Source organism: Narcine bancroftii, chromosome 4, assembly GCF_036971445.1.
Source record: "Narcine bancroftii isolate sNarBan1 chromosome 4, sNarBan1.hap1, whole genome shotgun sequence".
Classification (NCBI taxonomy): Eukaryota; Metazoa; Chordata; class Chondrichthyes; order Torpediniformes; family Narcinidae; genus Narcine; species Narcine bancroftii.
In genome coordinates, this window is record NC_091472.1 from 194625520 (window position 1) to 194652441 (window position 26922).

General features: G+C 44.8%; 2 protein-coding genes across 9 annotated transcripts in view; one reads left to right on the top strand and one right to left on the bottom strand.

Annotated features, from left to right (window-relative positions):
* The window catches only part of ccdc92 (coiled-coil domain containing 92), a 34912-nt gene extending 33219 nt beyond the window's left edge, over positions 1 to 1693 (top strand). For all 6 annotated transcript variants that reach the window (XM_069933487.1, XM_069933488.1, XM_069933486.1 and 3 more), the window contains exon 4: positions 369 to 1693. In XM_069933487.1, coding sequence (XP_069789588.1) covers positions 369 to 1153 — 785 coding nt within the window. In that variant the 3' untranslated portion in view covers positions 1154 to 1693. The remainder of the gene's footprint in view (positions 1 to 368) is intronic.
* Positions 1694 to 2794: 1101 nt separating this feature from the next.
* dnah10 (dynein axonemal heavy chain 10) overlaps positions 2795 to 26922 on the bottom strand; it is a 677292-nt gene continuing 653164 nt past the window's right edge. For all 3 annotated transcript variants that reach the window (XM_069933473.1, XM_069933472.1, XM_069933474.1), the window contains 2 exons: positions 17461 to 17606; positions 2795 to 3527 (listed from right to left, as the gene is read on the bottom strand). In XM_069933473.1, the coding sequence (XP_069789574.1) occupies positions 3381 to 3527; positions 17461 to 17606 (293 nt within the window). In that variant the 3' untranslated portion in view covers positions 2795 to 3380. The remainder of the gene's footprint in view (positions 3528 to 17460; positions 17607 to 26922) is intronic.

Here is a 26922-nt window from a genome sequence, read left to right on the forward strand (position 1 = left end):
CACAACCAGTCAGATGATTTTTTTTCTCTCATCATGTTCTTGTTAACCCCTCTCCCTCCCTCCCAGCTTTTACCTTTAGGAACCTGTTGTCCCTGAACTCTTGCTGCTGTATTTCCCCTTCAAATACTCCCACTACGCGAATGTGGACTTGCCTGCAAGTAAATATTTCCAGGTTACCTTTGTCATCTCCTTCCTTGTGTTAATTACATACCCCCAATTTAAGACCTTTATTACCAGTCCCATGAATTGTTCTAGTATTTTCTGTTTTGATATTCTGAAAAATCGTGGTTTCCATCTCTCTTCCATATCAGATGACTTATCCGGTAATAATAGATTTTGCTCTAATAGTTTTTGTGGTTTCTTTGAAGGAAATGGTGAATCACGAAGTGAAGAACTGAGGAAAAAGTATGAAGAGCTGGAATCTCAGCTGAAAGCTAAAGAAGATGAAAATACAGAGCTAATGAAGGATTTGGAGAAGAAGAATGCGGTGATCCTGGTGTTGGAGAACACGATGAAGGAACGAGAGAAGAAGTACTTGGAGGAGCTAAAACTGAAGAGTCACAAGCTCAGCATGCTGTCCAGCGAGCTGGAGCAAAGGGCCAACACCATTGCCTACCTCACCTCTCAACTGCATGCCACCAAGAAGAAGCTGATGGTCTCGGGCAGTGGGACTACTGAAACCTCATCCACTGCTGGCTCCACATCCAGCAGTTACAAACCATCACCACCCAAAGACAAGATGCCGGAAACCCCACGGCGTAGAATGAAGAAGAGTCTTTCAACTCCGTTAAACAGCGAGTTTGCAGAGGTTTACAGAATTGGGACTGATGGCAGAAAGCTTGTGATGCGAGCTGAGCCTTTGGATGCCATGCCAGACCCAACACCCTTCCTTCAGGGACGGGGCGAGTCCGACGTGCATTTGATGAAGGAGAAGCCTTTACTGATTCCACCCATTCCTTCTGAGCGTAGCCACGTGGAACAGCAGAGCCCAGCAAGAGACAAGCAGCACAAGCCACATCACATTGGTGTGGCACACCGAATCCCACATCTCGCCAGCCCACAGGCTCAGACAGAAGTGGAGATGCTGGCAGTGGACCAGGTGAATGATGGGAAGGTGATTAGGAAGCACTCAGGGACAGACAGAACTGTGTAAATGGACTGCTTTACTTGGCTTCGTTGCTTTTAATATCATGCAGCAATTTAAAATTTTTCTTTTTAATGACTGAAGAAACCCAAATGCCAAACTCTTGACAGTTTATGGCAAAGCAAACCCATCACTTGGATTCAATTTTCATAGTTAATTGTTGGCCCATTGTATAATCTGCTGCTTGCTGCTACCAATAATGTAATTGCACTAGTGGTCTGAGGAAAACACCACCATACTTGCTGTTGTACTTAAGCAGCTAAAAGGAAACAATACTAATACATGATTTGCAGCTAAACATTAAATTCTTATTCATTAAATAATATTAATAGTGAGTACCCCAATTAGATGAATGCTTGATATGTTCTGTCTGTGCCATCTGCGTGTTGTCCATCTCTTGACAAAGCCTAGCTGGCTGCATGTAAACCATTGCCTGTATAATGTGTGTTGTGACCATACTGGAACAAATCTACAAAGACTTATTCAGGTCATTAAATTTATACAAAGTTTGATTTTTGTAATCCAATTAAATGATTATTGATGATCTGACTCATTGGGTTCTGAAATTCATTCCTTGAGGTTGTGTAAATTTCAATAGCACATGGGGCAGAGGGAACAATAGGAGTGCAGAATGGTCCTGTTGTGTAAAGAGGGTTAATGTGGAACTGGGCAATGAGAAAGGATTGTGATTTTAAAAAAAAAATAACCCAGAACATCTAAAACCATAGAACATTATAGCCCAGTAAACAAGCCCTTTGGCCATTCTAATCTGAGCCAAACTATTATTCTGCCTGGTCCCATTGCCTGCACCTATCCCATCCATATATCTGTTCCAATTTTTCTTGTATGTTAAAATTAAGCTTGCATTCACTACTTCAGCTGTCAGCTCGATCCACACTCCTGCTGCTCTCTGTGTGAAGAAATTCCCCCAAATGTTCCCCTAAATTTCTCCTCTGGTTTGTATCTCAGCTACCCTCAGTGGAAAAAGCCGACTTGCATTTATTCTATACCCATCATAATTTTAAATGCCTCTATCAAATCTTCCCTCATTATTCTACACTCCAGGGAATAAAGTCCCTGTTACTCAATTCCTCAAGTCTCAACAACGTCCTAGTAAATCTTCTCTGCACTCTTTCGACTTTATTGACATCTTTCGTGTAGTTTGGTGACCAAGACGGCATCCAATCCTCCAAATTTGGTCTCGCCAATATCTTGTACAACTTTAACACAACATCCCAACTTCTCTACTCAATACTTTGATTTATGAAGGCAAAGATGCCAAAAGCTCCCTCCACGACCCTGTCCACCTGTGACGCCACTTACACTCATCTCCGCAGATGCTGCCCTAATCTACTGGAAATGTCCAACATTCTGTATTTCAGATTTGAGCATCTGCAGGATTTCAGCTCTTTAAAATTTTGCAGCCTTTCTCCTAATTTTCATCAACTGTTATTGACCCTTTCTCCTGTGCTCATTGGACCTGCAATGTATCCCATCTTCCACCCAACAACTGTTAGCAAGCTTGTTGAATAACCAACAATGGAAGAATTCTCTGGCAGTAAACCAAGTGAAATACAACCTTTTTTTAAATCATCAACTCAAAATTATTTACAAAACTTGAAATAATCGTTGGTAAGGTACACATTTGTTAAAGCAGCATATGAAACTTTATTTTTGTAAGAATTTAATTTTAAAATCCATTATATTTTGAAATATCAGGAGATTACAGGAGAACAATTTAGAGCAACGATATTGCCTTTTTCTCACTCAAACCAAATTGCAGTTTATACAGACCATTTTTATGCTCCAGTGATCCAATTCAACTGATCTTGGCTTGTTTGGAAATTGCTTAAAAGATGCTGCCAACATTTAAATATATAAGCCAAAATTCTCAGAAGTATTTGCTCAGCTGAGGATGAATCATGCAAAGATTTTCATTTTCTCATTTTCAGAAACGATATTTTTTAATCAGTAATACAAACTGGGTTCAGCAGAAATCTAGGCAAAGTGAGTTGATTGCAGAGGCACTCAAGTTTTCTCTACATATGTTGACTTCCATTTCCTCAACATTGATGGGAGTTGATTGCTATTTAGATTTTTGTCTGTGTACCACTTTCCTGAATGAATAAGTTGAACACCCTCAAACTTAGAAATATAAAATTTACCACACTTTCAAATCTAAAATGAGAAGAGATTTCCATCGTTGATCAGGGAATAGGGGAGGCTTCACACTGACTCAGTCAGAGTTCAGGGTGAGGCACACACCCTGCAGCACCCAGTGCGAAATATGTCTGGCGGTGAAGAGATCCGCTTCAAAGACCAGCCCCACACCCATTGCATTCCGTCGCAGCGATGTGGTGTACACAGGGGTTCGTAAAGTATTCTGCAAAGAAATAAAAAATGTTAAAAATCAATTGCCATATTAGACAAAACAGCTCTTCATTTCAATAACATTCATAAACGAGTTGGAGTTTTTTAAAAAAAAAGTGTTGGTCAGCAGATAACAGTGTGAAATTGGGTGAACAATTGGAGATCGTCATCCATGTAGCTACAAATGACAGGTAGAAAAATGATACACGGTTCTGTAGGGGCTGTAAGAGCCAAAGGCTCATTGTTTACCATTGTTGGTTTGGCTGTGGGCATTGGGATGTTCTGGAGCTGTGCACATTCGGTGTCTTCCAGTGTGCTATGGATATGTGTGGGGATTTGGCTGGGCTTGGAGAGTTGTTAGCCTGCATTGACTGTAATGACGGGATAGATGTTGGGTGAGTGAGGCTCTGATGTTTTCTGTTGACAATTTTCAAGGGAATTGAATGTTACGTTACTGAAGAGACTGGTCTTTAGATGTTGATACATTTACCATTACCAACTTTAGAACGTTACCATGGGCATTACAAGCCCCTTTGTGTTAATAAACTGTTTTTAAACTCATCTGGACTTCATTGTGAAATTCTCGAAAGCGTCAGACTAAAGAGCCCACTTAGCCTCAGAGCGGCTTTTTTAATGGATAGTAATTGCTACAGGGGCAATGTCAGGAGTTAGTAAAAGGATTAGGAAGCAAAGATTGTAATCTCCAGGGCATTCCCATTGGAATTTAGCCTTGACAAGGTTGAGTCTTTTGCACTTTTTAATTATTATTCACAGCATGGTAGAAGTCGACTCTGGCCATTTAAACCTGTTCTGCCCAATTACAGCCAATTCACCCACAACCTCGTGCTTTTAAAAGAATGGGAGGAAACTGGAGCACTCAGGGAGAACATACAATCTCCTTACAGACAGCGTTGGATTCGAACCCGGGTCGCTAGTGCTTTAATAGTGTCACGCTAACTGTGTCATGACCCTTGGTGGGGCAGGACTTGCACAATGAATGACAGAGCTTTGGAGAGGGTTAGAGATATGAAACATCCAAGGGGAACAGTTGCGTAGTTCCAATCACCTCGGGTTGATTGGGAAAAAAAGTTGGGACATTATGACATAGCTGGACATGGTTTTGGCAAAAGCCACACTTGGAGAAATGTATACAGTTCTGGTTGCTAAAGGAATGATGCCAACAAGTTGAACAGGTGCAGAGGAGATCAAACAGGATGTTGCTGGCTCTTGGATGGGTTTGTTGGGGCAGGCCTTTATTCCCTGGAGTATAGTAGGCTGAGGGGTGAGCTTGTATAGGTTTGTAAAATCATGAGGCGCATGAATAAAGTAAATGATCAGTTGTTCCTTCCAGAGTAGATGATTCTAGAACTAGTGACCATAGGTTTAAAGTGAAAGTAGAGAATATAAGAGGTACCTGAGGGGCAACCTTTTTACTCAAAGGATGGTCTGGAACAAACTGCCTGTTTCCAGAAAATCCTGTCCAATTACCACCAGCATATAATTTGCTATACCAGAGGTCCCAGCATGCTTGTTCACTGCTACACTGTGAAGTGCCAGTTGATGAAGTAGACAAAGATGATGTGGTCAAACAATAATCATGGCTTTTATTAGCAGAAACTCATGGTACAATAATGAAAGACGAGATGCATATACAGTTATACCCAAGGGGAATGTCCTTAACAGTAGAGATAATGCACAGCCAATGTTAGTACAGCAAAGCTCGCCAGAGGGGAGACAGGCAGCTTGGCAGACATTCACCACACACCGAGATAAGGAAGGCCTATAATTCTTTCCCAAGACTGCATTTTGGCAAGTCAGATCACTTGGCTGTGCTGCTTGCAGACAGACAGCCCAAGAGGCTCCAGAGATCAGGACACGTGGTGACGGAAGGCTGCAATACAGTTACAGGACTGCCTTGAGACAGTGGACTGGGCATGTGTTCAAGAACTCAGTTGAGGATCTGAATGATTACATCAAGGCCAATACGGATTTTATCAAAACAGCAGTTGCCGAGTGTGTCCCCACCTAAATGACTACTGACATCCACAGTGATGAAGTATTTTGAGGGACATGGTGTTGAAGCCTATCAGCTCCTGTCTGAGTGGCGATATGGATCTGTTCCAATTTGCCTGCCGTAGCAGCAGGTGCCATCTCACTGGCTCTTCAGCAAAGACGTATACATCAGGATGTTCTTTATTGTCCACAGTTCAACATTCAAACCTATCGTCTTCTAAACCAGCAAATTCCAAGTAGGCTCAATACCCCATTGAAGAATTGGATCCTGGATTTCATCACCTGCAGACCACCATCAGTGAGGATTGGTAAGAACATCTCCATCAGTACCAGAGCACCACAGGGTTGTGTTCTTAGCTTTACACCTATGACTGTGTGGCTCGGTACAACAATAACACCATCAACAAATTTGCTTTCGATACCATGATCGTGGGATGTATCAAGGGGAGCGATGAGTCAGCACAGGAGGGAGATTAATCCAGTCATCAGAGGTGGAGATGGCAAACAAATTTAAATTCCTGGGAATCACTATTTCAGAGGATCTTTCCTGGACCCAACACACTAATGTCATCTTGAATAAAGCATATCAGCACTTCTACTTTGTCAGGAGTTTGAGGAGGTTTGGTATAACATTAAAATCCTTGGAAAACTTCTGCAGATGTGTAGTGGAAAGTGTACTGACCAGCTGCATCATGGCCTGGAATGAGAACACCAATACCTCTGAGCAGAAAGCCCTGCAAAAGGTAATGGACACAGCCCAGTACATCACAGGCAAAACTCTCCCCAACATCAACAAAATGTAAATAGGACACTGCCGATGGAGAGCAGCAGCAATCATCAAGGATCCGCACCATGCAGGACACGCTCTGTTCTCGTTGGTGCCATCAGGAAAGAGGTCTAGGTGCCATGAGACTCGCACCACCAGGTAGGAACAGCTGCTACCTCTCCACCATCAGACTCCTCAACAACAAACTCAATCCGGGACTCATTTAACATTCGTACTTTGCACATTATTTATTTTTGAATATTTATTTGTTGTATTGCAGTCAATATGCACTTCCTTCTTGGTTTATGTTTGGTATATATTGTAGTGTTCATGCTATGTGAGCATGGAGAAGAACAACATGCACACCAAAGCCTTGGAAAATGAGACTGGTTTATTGCTCTGGCCATCATGCTTATATGGGCCCCAGGCGCTGACGTTAGGCCCCTGCATCATCGGAACACCGACCTGGGATTGGTTGGCATTCCTGCCAGAGTTCCCCATCTTCCCGCTGCCCGTGAGTTCATCTGGGATAATGGCTAGTGTCACCCCCAGTCTGCGCAGTCACTGCGTTCGTCAACCATTTTGTGGGCCAGTCCGCGTCTCCATGCACGGGCCACTACAACACGTCTTTTCTTGAATACAATTTTTTGCACTGTCGATAAGTTAAAATTTTGTCTGGCCTGCAGGAAAAAGAATCTCAGGGTTGTGGTGTCATGTATGTACTCTGAACTTTGAACAATTACTGTGTTTAAGTCATTGGATGGATTTATGGATAGGAAGGGCTTGGAAGGGATTGAACCATATGCAGGCAAATAGGACTAGCCCAGAATGGCATCTTGATCAGCATGGATGAGTTGGGCATGCTGTGTAACTTTGACTGTAAGGAGAATGGTGCATGTGGTGCTGTAAAGCGAACAGGATGGAGGGGTTTAGATTCTTGCAGCATTGCGGAAGGTGGTATCTGTAACTATATGTTAACAGAACTGAGACCAATATCCTGAGGGGCAGGTTTTCTAGAGCTTTTGGGAAGAGTTTAACCAGCAGAACATAGATTCAGAAATGAGAGAAATATAGAAGTGGTACAGAGAAAGCTTGGAACATTACTGTGTTGATCGAGTTTGGAGCTAAACACTGGGGCAGAAACTATTGTACATAGGGCCCTACACAGCAGTCTACAAATAATCAAAGGGGACTTGAATGTACATAATGCCTGAATAAATCATATCAGCAAATTAGAATAATGAGAGGCAAAAATTATTTGGAGATGCTTTCAACAAATAGATGGGAAAACAAATTCAGGCCAGGCATATGTAAACACAGAAATGTGGGAGGAACTCAGCAGGTCTCGCGGCATCCATAGAAGGTAAAGATACACAGTTTAACCAACGTTTTGGGCTTGACCACTTCTTCAAGGGCTATAGGAACCCTATATGCAGGGAATGCAAGGCTAAATTACAGTATATCCGTTTTAATAAAAGGAGTCTGATTGGTAAGGCAGTTAAAATGAAAGCAGGGAATGTGATATTGTTATCAGGGCAAGTCGATGTTCCAGAATAAATAATCTTCAGGCTTGAGGCCAAGGTGTAAAAGAGAAGATAGCATTGCAATATTACACTATTACTGTAGCAATAAGTGCCATATGATTAGAACATTAGTACAAGGCGATCTGCCTAGCAGCTCTACACCAACCATAATGCCAATATAAACCAATTCCATCTTCCTGCACACTGGCGATATTCTTCTGTTTCCTGCCTGTACATGTGTCTGACTGGATGCCTCTTAACTACTGCTATAGGATCTGCTTGCACCACTACTTCCAACAGCCTGTTCAAAGTAAAAAATGTGTCCAGATATCTCCACCCCCCTCACATTAAAAGCATTTCCTCTCCATTCTTTACTCTGGTGAAAAAGATTCTGACTGTGCACTCTATCAATGTCTCTCATTATTTTATACACCTGTATCAGGACTCCCCTCAGCTCCAGAGAAAATACCCATGTTTGTCCGATCTCCACATAACAAATACCCTCTTCAGCTTGGTAAACCTGTAACCTTTCCAAAGCCTCCATATACTTTTTGAATTGCATCGAGTCTTCCATGTGTTTCCAAAGTTTTACATGGCCACATGTCTTCTTTACTTTGGTATTATGTTGTAGTGTTCATGCTATGTGAGCCTCACCCACTGAAGTCAAGGACATCACATGCCTTCTCTACCACCCTATGTATTTGCATGAACACGTTCATGAAACTATGGACCTAAACCACCCACCTCACCCCCTCCCAACCAAGATCCATCTGCACATAGGTTCTTTTAAGAAATCTACTCATTCACTGTACATTTGACTTCCAAAAGTGCAACACCTCATACTTGACCGGATTAAATTCCACCTACTATTTCTCTGCCCACATCTGTAACTGATCTATACACCGTTGTATTATCTGCTAGCCCTCTACACAGCCCACTTCTACATTTTTTCCAAGTCATATAATGGGGGCCCCTTTGGAACACCACTGGTCATGGACGACTAGCCAGAATAACACTCGCCTGTTTTCCATGTGCCGGCCAATTCCATATAGAAACTATCAATTCACTGTAAATCCTGTGCAATGCTGGCATTCATTTCGAGAGGAACAGAAGAGCAAGGGTGTGATGTTGAGGCTTTTCAAGGCACTGGTGAGATCTCACTTGGAATATTGTGAGCATTTTGGGCTCCTCATTTCAGAAAGGCTGGGCTAATGTTAGAGAGGGTTCAGAGGAGGTTCGCAAGGATGATTTTGGGAATGAAAGGGTCATCATTATGATGATCTTTTGACAGTTCTTGGCCTGTACTCATTGAAATTTAGGAGAAAGAGGGGAATCTCACTGAAACATTTCCAATGTTGAAAGGCATGGACAGAGTAGATGTAGAAAAGTTGCTTCCCACAGTGGGAGGGTCTAGGACAAGAGGGCACAACTTCAGGATTGAACGGAGTCTACTTAGAACAGAGATGTGGCGTAATTTCTTTAGTCGGGGGTGGTCAAACTCTGGAATTTGTTGCCACAGTCAGTGGGGAGACCAGGTCATTGGGTGTATTTAAGACAGAGATTGATAGGTTTCTGATTAGCCAGGGCATCAAAGGTTATGGGGAGAAGGCAGGGCAGTGGGGCTGAGTGAAAAAATGAATCAGACTCGATGGGCTGAATGGTCTGTTTATGGTCTTATCTGCACCATTTCAATCAGCTAACCAGAGGGACCTTGTCAAATGCCTTTCTCAATCCATGACAACCACTGCCCTACCCTCATAAGCCACCTTACTCATCTCAGTCGAATGGTAAGAGATGACTTGGCATTACTGACTGCCTAATTTCCTAGACTATACCCATTTTCCTTTTTCAACAAAGGTAGGACATTAGCTACTCTCCAGTCCTCTGAGACCTTGGCTGTAACTAATGAGAATGCAAAGATCCTGAAGACGAGCACTCAGCGGCACAAGGACAGTTTCTTCCCTGCTGCCATCAGATTCCTGAATGATCAATGAACCAAAGACACGGCCCGACTTTTATTGTTATTACTACTTTATTTTATTTTGAAGAGTAATGTTGGAAGATGATTGCGCTATGATGCTATTGCAAAACATGGAATTTTATGCCTTGTCTGTGACAATAAGTCCTGATTCTAAGGTTTTTCAGCAAGGCCCCAGCAATCTCCTCACTTGCCTCTTTCAATAATTGGGGGAACATCCCAGCACTTATTCATAAGACTACAGGAGGGAGCTCTGGTGATGCAGAGAAGGGGGTATACATGGAACTCAGGGCTCCAGGAAGAACGAAGTGAAATCAATCAAATCAGCCAGAAAAAAAAGATAGAGAGGTAAAGGAAAATGTGCTTGATGGAAGAATAAACACAAGAAATGGGGAAGAAGGAAAAGAAACCCATTCATAAAGAATTGTTGATCCCAGCGCCGTGAGAAGACCAAGAGCAGAGGGCTCGTGGAAATAAAAATGGCGGAACCTGCTCAAGGCATCCAGAGGAAGAAAAGACAGATGTATAGCCTACCTGGAGCGGTCGACCACAAGTTCAAGAACATTCCAAGGTGAGCCCTATGAGTAGCGGCAGGAGAGGGCTGGAAGCAGCAGCGCAGGAAGCATCGAAGAGATGGAGGACCTGGTGGCCTTGGCCCTGCACTGAAAAGTTAATGAACTCAGGAGATCCACCCTCGTTTTTAGGGTAGGATTGAAAGGGTATGCAGTCATCAGGGACTGCACTACATATGATGCTGCCTTCGAGGCATTGAAGGCTCGGTACCTGAAGACGCAAAACAAAATCCTAGTGAGGTACCAACTTTCCCTATATTGCTAATTGCCAAGAGAGACCATCGATGACTACGGGCTACAAGCTGCGTTCATGAGCAAGAAGAGATCTGGGACCCTCTAGTCGCAGGGGTCCACTCGAGGTACATGAGGCAGCGATTGCTTGAGTTGGGTAAGAAGGACCTGGCTAGCCACATTGAACTGGTCAAATCGTTGGAACAGGCCAAACTCGAGAATGATGACCTTAAAGCCAACGAGATCACTCACCCAGATGACCCCTTTCAAGGACCGGCTGCTTCCGCTACACCAGCCCTAATGGCTGCCACTTCCCATGCTAGGGAGTGCTCCTGTGCTAGAGAGTGCTTTTTCTGCAGCAAGAACCAGCATCCCCAAACCGTTGCCCAGCTAAAGTCTTGGAGTGTTCCAGCTGTGGCAAGAAAGGGCATTGGGCGAGAGTTTGCCATGTGAGGGGAAGCCCGGGGAAGTCCGCAGCCAGATCCGATTCTAGCCCCAAGCTGTCTGGCCCAAATTCACCCGAACCCACTTGCTATGCTACATGCCAGTGGAAGTGAGGAAATGGCGCGAGAAAGCTCGGTGGCCATCTTGCCGCATCCAAAATTCAAACTTGGTGCCATAATCGTCAGAGGAGGAAGGAGGGCGGCCATCTATCTGCACCACAAGGTTGATGCCATCTTACCCACAGAGGGCAACCCAGGATGCTGGGGGCCACTCAAGTGAGGAGTATGGAATCTCCGGGATCCTAGCCTCGATCAGGATAGGCCTCACCAGCTCAGCAACTAGACTGTGAAGGCAAACGGATATTCCACTAAATGCCTAATCAACACTGAAAGCTTCATAGACTCACAGACTGGGTAAGAGCACAATCTAAAGATGTATCCGTCCAATTATCGCATATTCCTTGCATCTCATTCGCATTCTATGTGTAACAACATTGTATAGTACACTTGTTATTTGAAGAGGGGGGATTCTGTAAATTTCGCCTGTATGTACTTGATGAATTATGTGCTCCGGTGTTGATGGGTCTGGACTTCCTGTGTCACCTTAAAAGTGTGACCTTGGAGTATTGTGGTCCCCTCTCCCCTGTAACGGTTCAGAACAGAGGGCCCCTAAAGTCAGAACCCACATGCAGCCTCTCCACTCTGAATATCAACCCCTTCCCCATCACCTCTCTTCCAAAATCTGTCCTCGAACTGCAAACCTATTGCTACCAAGAGCAGGAGGTACAGCACAGCAGACTGAGATTTCATAAAGTTGGAGACACAATGTCTGCTCAACGAAGGTATCATCAAAACTAGCACCAGCCCATGGAGAGCACAAGTGGTAGTGGGGTAAAAGGCTAGTAAATGACTATAGCCAAACTATTAATTGGTACATACTCCTGGATACATACCCCTTCTTCGAATTTCAGACATGGTGAATGATATTGTGCAGTATCGGGTCAATTCGACTATCACCAGCTGTCAATCCATTCTGAGGACCGTTCATATATGGTATTTGAGGCTAACAGTCGACTCTATCAGTTCCAGAGGGTCCCTTTTGGTATCACTAATGGGGTTTCTATCTTCCAGAGGCAGATGGACAGAATGGTAGATGAATATGGGTTGGAGGCTACCTTCCCCTACCTCGATAATGTCACCATCTGTGGCCATACCTTGGAAGACCAATACACCTCCAGAATGTTCTCCACGCAGTGAAAGCCCTGAACCTCACTTATAACTCTAACAAGTGCGTGTTCAGGACTAAACGTCTGGCTATCCTTGGCTACACGGCAGAGAATGGCATAATTGGCTCCGATCCCAATAGGATGCACCCCGTGTTAAGAGCTCCTCGTTCCCAGGCTTTGAGGAGATGCATGGGATTTTTCTCATATTACACCCAGTGGATCCCTCAATACGCTGATAAGGTTCGCCCTCTCTTAAAAGCCACTAATATCCCCTTCTCGGCTGAAGCCCAAATGGCTTTTAACTACCTCAGGAATCACATTGCGAAAGCCGCCATGCATGCAGTGGACGAGAATGTACCTTTCCATGTGGAAAGTGACATTTTGGACGTAGCCCTGACCGCTACCCTCAACCAGACGGGCAGGCCGGTTGCATTTTTTTCTTGGACATTACAAGGCCACAAGGTCCAGAATAAAGGAGGGAAAAGGAGGGTGAAGCCATTGTAGAAGCCATGAGACACTGAAGACACTACTTGGCTGGTTGGAAATTTACGCTCCTCATTGATCAGCGCTCGGTCACATTCATGTTTAATAATGTCAAGTGGGGAAAAATCAAAAATGACAAAATTGCCAGATGGAGGATCGAGCTCTCCACCTACAATTATGACATCGCCTATCAGCCAGAAACACTTAATGACCCTGCAGATGCCTTACCCAGAGGAAACTGTGCCTCTGCACACACCAGCCAACTGTGGTCTCTGCATAATGAGCTCTGGCATCCAGGGGTCACCCGCATGGCTCATTTTGTCAAGGCACTCAATCGGCCCTAGTCCATGGAAGACATCAGGAAATGACCAGGTCTTGCCAGGTCTGCACCAGGGCAAGCCGCATTTCTACCACCCTGCAAAGGCACACCTCTTCAAGTCATCCAGGCCTTTCGAACGGCTCAGTGTCGATTTTAAGGGTCCTCTCCCCTTCACAAACAGGAACACTTTCTTCCTCTCTGTCATTGACGAGTACTCCTGCTTCCCATTCGTTATTCCACGTCCAGACACGTCCACTTCGTCAGTCATAAAGGCACTAGACTCCATTTTCGCCCTGTTCAGTATTCTAGCTATATTCATAGTGACCAGGGCTTGTCCTTTATGAGTGATGAGCTACATCAGTATCTGCTGGCGAGAAGCATCGCATCCAGCAGGACTACCAGCTTCAACCCTCGGGGGAACGGGCAGGTTGAAAAGGAGAATGCCACGATCTGGAAGGCTGTCAAACAGGCCCTTAAGTCAAAAGACCTTCCAGACTCACGCTGGCAGGAAGTCCTCCCTATAGCACTCCATTCCATCTGGTCGCTACTATGTACCGCAACCAACGCTACTCCTCATGAGTTCCTATTCAATTTTGAAAGAAGGTTGGCATCGGGGACTACACTCCTAACCCGGCTCACCACTCCTGGTCCAGTCCTTCTCAGGAAGCACGTGAGGAGAAATAAGACCGACTCCCCCGGTGGAAAGGGTGAAACTGCTCCACACCAATCCCATGTATGTCTATGCAGAGTACCTGGATGGCAGAAAGGACACTGTTTCCATCAGGGACCTGGCACCCACCGGAACAGAGGGTCCATTGCCTTGTGCATTGCAAGCCATGGAACTCATTCTCACCATCCCCAGTCAAGGTCTCGGGGGATCTGGTTCAGGCGGAAAGTGCATCCCTCTCCACCATTCAGCCAGAGACCCAGTCCGCCTCTCCTCCCTCACAAGGGGACCAAGAGACCAAGGGGCCCCCGGTGTTAAGGCGCTCCATCAGGATCTCCAGACACCCGGACAACTTAAATTTGTAAATAACTGTATATTGTTTTACCACTTGTTTTTGTCTTCATTCATAGACCCTAAATTCTACAGGAAGGGATGAATGCAGTGAACTAGGATTCACTGGTAGTGTGTTGTGCTGATGGCCGGCTCCACCCCATCTGCTCACCTATAACCCCGGTTTCCCACCTAAACCCAGAATACTTCCAAAGACAACTGTGAGACCCTACCCTTAGTTATAAGCTAATAAAAGCATTTGTTCTTCCTCCAGTCGTGAGAGCTTTTATTCGCGCTACAGTCTTTAAATGTTAGAAAATTTGAAGTCAACAGATGTTTTAAACCAACAGACTTTGGAATTTCCACATTTGCTCAGTTACACCACTGATGCAAGCGAAGGTGGTTTTGATACTGTCAGTTATTTAGTACTACAAAATAACCAAAAGCAAGTACATTGTGGATTTGTAATGGGAAATGTCAGAGTGGCTCCATTAAAGCCAGTCACCATACCTTAAATGGAACTGACTGTTAGAGTCCATGGAACAGAAGAGAATTAAAGATTGAGTTAGCAGACTCTACATTTTGAACTGATAATAGATCAGTGCTTAAATACATTAATAACAAAATCACAAGGTTTCGTACTTTTGTGATTAAAATCAAGAGGGCTTTGCATACTAATCAATGGAGATATGTTAAAACAGTGAATAATCCAGCTGATATGACTTCACAAGGATCAAAAGTTCAATCGTTTTTGAAAAGAGCCAACACCTGGGTATCCGTTCTTCAATTTCTTTCACAATCTCAAGAAGAGTGGTCTCAAAATCCAGAAGAGTTCACTGAAATTTCAATGAAGTATTCTAAAATCCAAAACACTAATGTAAATACTATTCAAATATTTACGAAAATGATCACTCAATTAATTTGCTACCACTCTTCATGTTTTCGTTTGAAACAGGCAGTAGCATGGATTCTTAGGTTAAAAACTATGCTTTTAAATCATATCAAGAAAGAGAATCTGAAGACTCGAAAGAGCTATTACCTAACAGTTGATGAGTTGACGAATGCTGAATTGGAGATCATTCGTTTTTGTCATAAAAAGATTTTTGATAACGAGATATCAAAATTGAAGAATTTGAATGTTATAAAAACAAGTCGTGTTTACAATCTAAATCCTATTCTTGTAAATGATGTATTGAGAGTAGAAGGAAGATTGAAAAAAGCAATAATGCCAGAAAAAGTGAAACATCCAATTATATTAGCTAAGGAATTTCATATTTCTGATTTGTTTGTTCAACATATACATGAGAAAACAGGTCATAGTGGTTGTAATCACGTGTTAGAACTGCACCAAAAATATTGGATACTTGGTGCTTCAACATTAGGGTTAGGGTTAGGATCAAAAGAATTATATCAAAATGTGTTAATTGTCAACGTGCAAATACTAAACCTGGACAACAACAAATGGTGAATTTGCCACAGGATAGAGAGTTTCACCTGATGAATCCCCATTTGCAAATTTATTTTGGAAAAGAAGGATTAAAGAAAATCTTTCGTTATTACAAGAATGACAAAAATGGTCTAAAGCTAAACAAAATTTTGTATGTGGAGACATAGTGATTATCATGGATAATCTTTACCAAGAAATTCTGCTGGGGAAAATCGTGAACCTTTCCAGACAAGAAAGGTTTAGTTTGGGAAGTGCGGATTATCATTAAGACTGGTTACCTAAATAGACCTATTACTAAAATCTGTCTTTTACAGGAAGCTGAAAGTTTTGATTTCTAATCTTATACTTACTATAGTTACTTTGTATATCTGTAATAGAAATTATTATATATTAGCCATTAATGTCTATTATAATAATTAGGGGCCAGAATATAAATGTTAAAATCTTGTGTTTTTTAATTCTTAGTTAATTTTGTGCCTGCTTCTTTAAGAATCTATTGTTTGTAGAGTTACCATAGTGACTATGATGTAATATATCATAATATCCACGCAAACTAACAGTTTGCTCATTACTCGACAAAATATGTAGTGTGAGCACGAGAAATTTTACTTTTTTGCATCTTTTTAAATGTCTGAGCTTCTTTATATATGTTTTGTATCTTTACCATTGTAGTATTCATCGTTATGAAAGTCTTAATGTGAAGCTATGCAAAATGTTTATCCATTTTATCAATGAATAAAGCAGCAGCCACAGAGTTGGATTTTTTGGATTTAAAGAGATTGAAATTCGGAATATCATAGCTCATGCTTTTGGAAGATGATACTTCTAAATTAGGATATATCAGAATAAGGAAAGCCTTGTCTATAGTCTTCTTAGAGAAAGACAGCATGGCTTTGTGAGGGGAAAGTCTTGCCTCATAAGCCTAATTGAGTTTTTTGAGGAAGTAACAAAAGAAATTGATGAATATCAGGCAGTCGACATGTTAAATATGGATTTTAGTAAGGCATTTGACAAGGACACCTGTGGGAGATTCATTCAAAAAGACATGAGGCATGGGATCCATGTAACCTTAGCTACGTGAATACAGAATTGGCTTGCCTGTAGAAAGTAGAGAGTAGTAGTGGAAGGGGAGTATTCTGCCTGGAGGTCAGTGGGCTTCTGCAGAGATCTGTTCTGGGACCCATGCTCTTTGTGATTTTTATAAATGACCTGGATAGAGGGATGGGTCAGTAAGTTTGCAGATGATATGAAGATTGGAGGTGTTTGTTGATGGTATTGAAGGTTGTCATAGGTTACAAAAGGATATAGACAGGATGCAAATTGGGTGGGGAAGTGGCAGATGGAGCTCAATCCGGATAAGTGTGAGGTAATACATTTTGGTATATTAAACTTGAAGGCAGAGAACAATGTTGTGAAAGAACAGAGGGACCTTGGGGTCCAAATCCATACTTATCTCAAGGTCGTCACGCAGGTTCATAGGACAGTTAAGAAGGCCTATGGCATGCTATGCTTCATTAATCAGGGGACTGAGTTCAGGAATTGAGAGGTAATGTTACAGCACTATAAATCTCAGCATGAGACCACTTATTGTGTTCACCTTATTACAGGAAGGATGTGGAAGCTATGGAGAGGGTGCAGAGGAGGTTTACCAAGATGTTGCCTGGATTTGAAAATATGTCTTTATGAGGCAAGGATAACAGAGCTAGGACTTATCGCTTTGGATCAAAGAAAGATGAGAGATGGCTTAGTAGAGGTCCACAAGATTATGAGAGGCATTGATAAAGTCAATATGCAAAAGTGTGAGGTCCAGATTTCAACTGCTGTCAGTTACTTGAGAAATCAATTGGAGTTTGGAAAACGGGAGTTGTCAGGAGTTGGTGATGTGTAAAATGAACCAGACTGCTTCCTGCCCCCTGCACTGGATGCGGTCTGCTCATCTTAGACTAACCTGGAGTTTGAGACGGTGGCCTTCAATGGGGATCACTTTGAGAATGGGAAGCTCCTGCACCAGTTCCTTCGGCTTGCTCCGGATTAGACAGCCCTCTTCAACATCCCAGGCAGCTCCTTCCAGGTATAAACCACAAATAAAGCAGCCTGAAAATGAGCAAATCAGATTGGCAAACTTTGATGGAAATGTCAAATACCAGAGGGCGGAAACTTAATGTGAGAGGTGGGACAGCACAGATGTTCCTGATGACTACACCTGCAAAAGGTACATCTAGTTGCAACTCATGGAAGACCAGGTTAGGGAACTGAAGTTGCAGCTGGATGAACTGCGGATCATAAGGGAGGCAGAGGCAGTGATAGTTAGGAGTTATGGGGAGGCAGTCACCCCCAACAGTCAGGAATCATGGAAATGGGTGACTGTGAAGAAAGGGAAAGGGGGGGGGGAGACAGGCAGTGCAAAATACCCCTGTGCTTGTTTCCCTCAACAACAAATAAACTGCTTTGGATTTTGTTGGGGGGGTACAATCTACAGGGACAAGTCAAGGAGGTAGGGTCTCTGACACAGGTCCTGGACCCTTGGCTCAGAAGGGAAGGAGGAGAAAGAGTAGGGCTTTTGTAGTTGGGGACTCACTGGATAGGGGGGCAGATAGGAGGTTTGCTGGACAAAATCAGGGATCTTGATTGGTATGTTGCCGCCCAAGTGCCAGGGTCAGGGATGCCTCTGATCAAGTCCACAGCATTCTGAGGAGGAGTGGGAGGGTGTGATAGTATGGGATCTTATCACCACTGTATATATTTGTATATATTTGCATATAGTGATAATGATTGGCTGAGAGCCATAGCCACACCTACTGGCCAGGTCATAAAGGGCTGCACCTAACCAGATCAAGATCAGGCTGGACTGGTCAACCTCAATGTACTACACTCTAGTCTTTTGGTAATAAATAATTTGAGTCAACAAATCTTTGAGTCATTCAACGCGTTACAATTTTATTCCCAAAATTTTCAATGGATGGAGCAAATGCTGCGTCCAGAACGCCTCAGCAATGACCCGCAATCAGCTACTGCTCAGAGTGATTTCAGGCACTGGGTGAGGTTTTTTGAGGCATACCTGCAGCACTCAGACCCCGCCATGGAGGAAGACATTGATAAACTGTTGGTTCTGATGTCCATGAGGGTCTACTAAAACATCCAGGACGTGACCTCCTATATAGCAGCCATGAATGTGCTAAAAGGACTCTATGAATGGCCTGTGAATAAGGAATATGCCAGACACATGCTGGCGACCAGGAAACAGCAGCCGGGTGTGTCCTACAGAGCCTACCTACAGGCACTGGGCAGAGCACATGGGTGCACCGATAAAACTGCGGTTGGGATCACTGATTACCTCATACGGGATGCTTATGTGGCTGAGATTCGGTCTAACAAAGTGAGGCAATGACTGTTGCAGCATGGGGGAGAGAGCCTTGTGGAGACTGTACAGATCGCTGAAATGATGGAGGCTGCAGCCCTAAGCATGGATGCCTAAACACAGGGCTGGGCCCACCGTTATGACGGGAGTAGAATGCCTGCTTTTAATTCGGCCTCCCCATGCCCCGTCAATGGCCTCCCCGCCGCCACACTACCCAACACAGTTTACTTCTGCAGGATGGAGAAACACAGTCAATCCCTGTGCCCTGAGAGGAAGCGCAAAAGGAATGGCCATTTCGCAAAAGTCTGCGGATCCAAAATGGCCACCGCAAATCACAGTGCCTCGTGTGAAGCCCAACCACCTTCCCCAGATTCAAACTGCTCGACCTCAGAACTCTCATCCAATGAGAGCGAGGAACCGATCGCGCGGCTACGCTTGACATCATGACGCAAGCACTATGCGTGGAAGGCGCCGCCCTCACAACGCTCCAGCCTCGCCGCTGTGACGCTGCTCTCCAATGACACGCAGCTGCCACCGACCACTACACCACTCACCCGCCCAATGGAATCTCCACGCCAGCAGGCCCCGATGGACCGCCTGCACCATGCGTGTTGCCGCCTCCACAGCTCTCCACATTGGCCCCATCCAACTGAGTCTCTATGTCGGCAGACCCTGACGGCTCACCCACTCCGATGACATTACTGCGCGAGTGCAGCACGCAACAGGCTGAGCCACCACAATGCTCTGCACCTGCTCCAGTGACACGAGGCTCCATCAGACGACCCTCCCAGCGATGAGTGACATCATCACGCCAGTCTCCAGAGACACCAACACAGGTATCTCTGCTGGAGACAGCAACATAGGCAGCACTGCTCCCTGCATCGTTTGCTGCAACTGTGACATTGAATCAAAGCCAACCACATCCCTTAGCTAAAGCCATGGAAACCACCAGAGTGAATAATCAATATGCTAACTATCTTTTTGATTCAGGTTCGTCGGAGAGCTTCGTTCACCCAGACCTGGTCCAACGATGTGCGCTCACAGTTTACCCGATTGACCAGAAAATTTTACTGGCCACAAAAGCCCACTCAATGGGCATCAAGGGGTATTGTGTGGTGACTTTGAAAGTTCAGGGCATCAAATTTATGGATTTTAAGTTGCTAGTCCTGTCTCAACTGTGTGCTCCTGTATTGTTTGGGTTGGATTTTCAATGCCATTTTAAATCGGTGTCACTGCATTTCAGGGGTCCCCACTCCCTGCTCTCTGTCTGCTACCACTACTCCACCCTGGATACCTCCTTCTAGTGACATCTATGCCAGTCCCTGCACCCCGAACCGGGCACTCCACTTGTAGCCTCTTCACCCTCCGAGTTGATCCTCCAGCATTCTTTGCCAACCTCACTCCTGGCTGGAAACCAATTGCCACCAAAAGAAGATAGTACAGCTTCGGAGACAGGAAATTCATTAAAAGTGAGGTGCGCAGACTGCTGGACAAAGGCATAATCGAGCCCAGCACAAGTCCCTGGAGGGCGCAGGTAGTAGTTGTGAAGAACAGGGGAGAAGCTGCGGATAGTGGTTGACTACAGCCAAATGGTCAACCGCTTCATGCTCTTGGATGCTTACCCTCTTCCGCCAATCACAGACGTGGTGAATTCGATTGCCCAATACCGTGTGTTTTCCACCATCATTCTTCGATCAGCCTACCATTAGCTCCCGATCCGTCCAGAGGACCACCCCTTCATGGCCTTCGAAGTGAACAGGCATTTGTATCAATTCCTCAGGGTCCCCTTCGGTGTCACAAATGGTATTGCGGTCTTCCAGCGGGAAATGGACTGGATTGTAGATCAGAATGGCCTCACAGCTACATGCCCATATCTGGACAATGTCACTATCTGTGCCCATGACCCGCAAGACTACGACACCAACCTTGAGAAATTCATCCAAATCGCAAAATGGCTGAACCTAACCCTTAATTTCGAAAAGTGTGTCTTCCAGACCACTCGCCTCGCAATTCTAGATTGCGTAGGTGGAAAACGGGGTGGTAAGGCCAGATCCTGAATGCATGCGCCCTCTCATGGACCTTCCACCACCCCAAACCCAGAAGGCACTCAAATGCTGTCTGGGGTACGCTGACAAGGCACGGCCACTCATTAAGTTCACCTCCTTCCCCTTGTCAGTGGAAGCTAGAGCGGCCTTCGACCCCATCAAGTCAGACATCACCGTGGACACCCTGCATGCCATAGACGAATAGATAGCCTTCCAGGTAGAGAGCGATGCTTCCCATTTTGCACTGGCAGCCAGTTTAAACCAGGCCGGCAGGCCTGTCGCCTTCTTTTCCAGGACCCTCCAGGGCCCAGAAAGCCGACACTCCTCTGTTGAGAAGGAGGCCCAGGCCATTGTGGAGGCCATACGTCATTGGAGACACTACCTCGCTGGCAGGCGCTTTACACTGCTGACCGACCAACGCACGGTCTCATTTATGTTTAGCAACAACCAGCGAGGTAAGATCAAAAATGACAAGATTGCCAGGTGGAGAATCGAACTCTCGACCTTCAACTATGACATTCTGTACTGGTCTGGCAAACTCAATGACCTGCCCGATGTCCTTTCCTGTGGGACATGCGCCAGCGTACAACTGGACAGGCTGCAGAGACTCCATGGGGAGCTCTGTCACCTGGGTGTCACCAGGTTCGCACACTTCATTAAGGCCCTATACGATCGAGGAGATCCGCTCCATGACCCGAGCCTGCCCTTTCTGCGCTGAGTGCAACCCAATTTCTTCCGGCTTGGAAGACCCATGTCATTAAAGCCACCCGGTCCTTCAAACATCTCAGTATGGACTTAAAGGGGCCCCTACCTTCGACAAATCGTAGCACCCATATTCTCACGGTGGTCGATGAGTACTCCCACTTCCCATTTGCTATCCCCTGCCCGGACATGACCACCTCCACAGCCATAAATGCATTGTACAGCATCTTCACCATTTTCAGTTACCCCAGTTATACCCACAGTGACCGGGGGGTCCTCATTTATGAGTGCTGAGCTGAGGCAGTATCTTCTGGAGTGCGGTATTGCTTTGAGCAGGACCACTAGCTACAACCCACACAGTAACGGGCAGGTCGAAAGGGAGAATGCCACCATCTGGAAAGTGATCACGCTTTCCCTCTGATCTAAAGGCCTCCCCACCACTCGCTGGCAGGACATACTCCCAAATGCCCTACACGCCATCAGGTCTCTGTTAAGCACTGCCACCAATGCTACCCTGCACTAACACATGTTCTCGCTCCCATGGAAGTCAAAATCGAGGACGACTACATTGGCTTGGCTGACGGTTCCTGGATCTGTCCAGCTGAGACGTCATGTCCGGTACTCAAAGAATGACCCTCTAGTCAACCGGGTTACACTGCTACACTCGAACCCGTTCTATGCTTATATCGAGTACCCAGACGGGCGGGAGGACACGGTCTTGGTAAGGGACCTGGCCCAAGCCGGATCTAACATTGTAACATTTGTTGCCCAACCTTCCTCTAACCCTCCCCCAGGTAACATGCCAGGTCAGTGGGACCAGCAGCAGTATGCGGACGATGACAGCAGTAGACTGGACCAGCACATAAGATAACGATGACGACGGACTAGGCGAATCTGCACCGACACTCAGAGACTCTAATGACGATCATGTCCCGCCCCCACCAGCTATTTGATTCCGGCACCACAGCGATCATGTTGGACGATCAGACCATCCGACCGTTACAGCCTGTAACCCCTGTATGCTATCCTCCCCATGTCTTGGAGTCCAAAGAAAGAGTGAACCATTGCTGTTCCCGTCCATACAAACTACAGACTATTAAGAGCCCAGAAAAACCACCACTCTGTAACCTCCCCTTTTTTTTAGCCAGTTCTTAAAGAAGGGGTGAATGTGATAGTATGGGATCCTATCACCACTGTATATATTTACGTATAGTACTAATGATTGACTGAGAGCTGTAGCCACACCTACTGGCCAGGTCATAAAGGGCTGTACCTAACCAGACCTAGGTCAGTCTGGACTGGTCAACTTCGATGTACTACGCTCCACTCTTTTGGTAATAAAGACCTTGGTTCGAGTCAACGTCTTTGAATCATTTGACGCGCTACAGAGGGTGAGCAGCCTGAAGTCATGGTCCACATGGGGACCAATGACAAAGAAGTGGGAATGAGGTCCTGCAAAGGGATTACATAGAGTTAGGGAAGATGTTGAAAAGCAGGACCTCAAAGGTGGCAATCTTGGGATTGCTGCCCATGCCAAGTGCTAGTGAGGGTAGAAATAGGAAGTTGTAGAAGATGATTGCATGGATCAGAAGCTGGTGCAGGGGGCAGGGGTATAGATTTCTGGATAATTGGAATCTTTTCTGGGGCAAGTCAGACTTGTACAAAAGGGACAGGCTGTTCTTGAACTAGAGGGGGACCAATATCCTGGCGGGAAGGTTTGCTAGAGCTTTTGGGGAGGGTTTAAACTAGTTTGGCAAGGGGGTGGGAATCAGAATGAGAGTAAGGAAGAACACCTAGATTGGAAGGAATAGAGGGAACAGAACAAAAATATAAATGGAAGGAGGAAGCTAGTTGGTAACAAAAGGAGTATATACTGACATGGTCTTTGCCCTCAGACAGCTCCAAGAAAAGTGCAGAGAACAAAAAAAAGGACTCTACATCACCTTTGTTGACCTCACCAAAGCCTTTGACACCATGAGCAGGAAAGGGCTTTGGCAACTAATGGAGCGCCTCGGATGCCCCCCAAAGTTCCTCAACATGGTTAACCATCTGCATGAAAACCAACAAGGTCGGGTCAGGTACAGCAATGAGCTCTCCGAACCCTTCTCCATTGACAACGGCGTGAAGCAAGGCTGCGTCCTCACACCAACCCTCTTTACTCTCTTCTTCAGCATGATGCTGAAACAAGCCAATAAAGACCTCAACAATGAAGATTTACATCCGGTACCGCACGGATGGCAGTCTCTTCATTCTGAGGTGCCTGCAAGCTCACACCAAGACACAAGAGCAACTTGTCCGTGAACTACTCTTTGCAGACGATGCCGCTTTAGTTGCCATTCAGAGCCAGCTCTCCAGCGCATGACGTCCTGTTTTGCGGAAACTGCCAAAATGTTTGGCCTGGAAGTCAGCCTGAAGAAAACTGAGGTCCTCCATCAGCCAGCTCCCCACCATGACCACCAGCCCCCCCACATCTCCATTGGGCACACTGAACTCAAAACGGTCAACCAGTTTACCTACCTTGGCTGCACCATTTCATCTGATGCAAGGATCGACAATGAGATAGACAACAGACTCGCCAAGGCAAATAGCGCCTTTGGAAGACTACACAAAAGAGTCTGGAAAAACAACCACCTGAAGAAACACACAAAGATCAGCATGTACAGAGCCGTTGTCATACCCACGCTCCTGTTCGGCTCCAAATCATGGGTTCTCTACCGGCATCACCTACGGCTCCTAGAACACTTCCATCAGCGTTGTCTCCGCTCCATCCTCAACATTCATTGGAATGACTTCATCACCAACATCGAAGTACTCGAGCTGGCAGAGTCCGCAAGCATCGAATCCATGCTGCTGAAGACCCAACTGCGCTGGGTGGGTCACATCTCCAGAATGGAGCACCATCGCCTTCCCAAGATCGTGTTCTATGGCGAGCTCTCCACTGGCCACCGAGACAGAGGTGCACCAAAGAAGAGGTACAAGGACTGCTTAAAGAAATCTCTTGGTGCCTGCCACATTGACCACCACCAGTGGGCTGATATTGCATCTTGGCGCCTCACAGTTCGGCGGGCAGCAACCTCCTTTGAAGAAGACCGCAGAGCCCACCTCACTGACAAAAGACAAAGGAGGAAAAACCCAACACCCAACCCCAACCGACCAATTTTCCCTTGCAACTGCTGCAACCGTGCCTGCCTGTCCCGCATCAGACTTGTCAGTAACCAACGAGCCTGCAGCAGACGTGGACATACCCCTCCATAAATCTTCGTCTGCGAAGCCAAGCCAAAGAAAAAAAAGAAAAATATGTGGAGGACATTCTCTCAAGTGCATATATTTTAATGCAAAGAGCATTGTAAACAAGGAGGATGAGCTTAAGGCATGGATGGCCACATGGAAATACAATATTGTGGCCATCAGTGAAACTTGGTTGTAGAAAGGGCAAGTTTGGCAGTTAAATATTCCAGGATTCTGTTGTTTTAGACAAGATAGAACAGGGGGGTTAAAAGGTGGAGGAGTTGCATTGCTTATTAGAGAGAGCATTACAGCAGTGCTGTGGCAGGATGGTTTGAAGGGATTGTCCAGTGAGGCTATTTGGGTAGAATTGAGGAATGGCAGAGACATGAATACATTAAGAGGAGTGTATTATAGACCACCAAATAGGCTGAGGAAATTAGAGGAGCAAATCTGTAAGGAGATTGACCATATGTGTAATAAACACAAGGTGATAGTTGTGGGAGATTTCAACTTTCCAAACATTAACTGGGATGCCCATTCAGTAAGAGGGCTGGATGGGGTAGAGTTTATTAAGTGTGTTCAGGAAACTTTTCTCAATCAATACATAGAAGAAGGAGGCAGTATTGGATATCCTATTAGGGAACAAAATAGGTCAGGTGACAGAGGTTTGTGTTGGAGAACATTTTGGGTCTTGCGATCACATTATTATTAGTTTTAGGCTAGTAATGGAAAAGAATAGAGGTGGGCCAAAGGTTGAGATTCTTGATTGGAAGAAAGCAAATTTCGAGGGGATGAGGAAAGATTTGGAAGGTGTGGATTGGGATAAGATATTTTCAGGGAAGAACGTAGCAGTTAAATGGAGGATATTCAGAGTTGGTCTGTCCCCATAAGGATTAAAGGAAAGGTTAGAAACTGTAGGGAGCCTTGGTTTTCAAAAGATATTGGCAACTTGGTTTGGAGGAAGAGGAATGTGTACAACAGTTACAAAACAGCAAGGAATGGATGAACCACTTGAGGAATATAGGGAGAATACAAAAAAAAACATAAGAAATAAATTAGAAAGGCTAAAAGGAGATATGAAGCTGCTTTAGCAAGCAAAGAAAAAATAAATTCAAAGGGTTTCTACAGGTACTTTACAAGTAAAAGAATAGTAAGGGATAAAATTGGACCTTTTGAAGATAAGGGGGTTAGGCTCTGTGAGAAGCCAGAGGAGATGGGTAAAATTTTAAATTATTATTTTTTCCTCAGTATTCACTAAAGAAAAGAATATTGAACCAGATGAAGTGAAGAAATATGGTAGGGAGCTCATGGATAATATAAGAATTAATGAGGAGGTAGGGTGGCCTATATTGAAAAAGATCAAGGTGGATAAATCTCCAGGTCCTGACAAAATATTCCCTAGTAGGGACATTGACAAAAATATTTAAAATGTCACTGGCCATAGGGGAAGTGCCGGAGGACTGGAGGGTGGCTTATGTTGTTCCACTGTTCAAAAAAGGATCCAAAAGTAAACCTGGTAATTATAGTCCTGCAAGTCTGATGATAATGGGTAAATTAATAGAAAGTGTTCTTAGAGATGGTATATCCAACTATTGGGAAAGACAGGGATTGATTCGGAGTAGTCAGCATGGTTTTGTACATGGAAGATCATGTTTAACAAATCTTATATTTTTCAAGGAGGTTACGAAAAAGGTTGATGGGAAGGTGGTGGATGTTGTCTATTTGGATTTTAGTAAAGCTTTTGATAAGGTTCCCCATAAGGGGATAGTGAGGCAGAAGCATATGGTATTATTGATGAAGTAGTGAAATGGATTCAACAATGGTTGGATGGGAGATGCCAGAGAGTATTGGTGGAAAATTGTTTGTCAAATTGGAGGCTGGTGACGAGTGGAGTGCCTCAGGAATCGGTACTAGGTCCACTGTTGTTTGTCATACAGTGGCAAATTGGATTAGTAAATTTGCAGATGATATAAAAGTTGGTGGTGTTGTGGACTGTGAGGAAGATTATATAGGACAGTTAGAAGAGTGGGCTGAAAGATGGGAGATAGAGTTTAATACTGATAAATGTAAGGTTCTA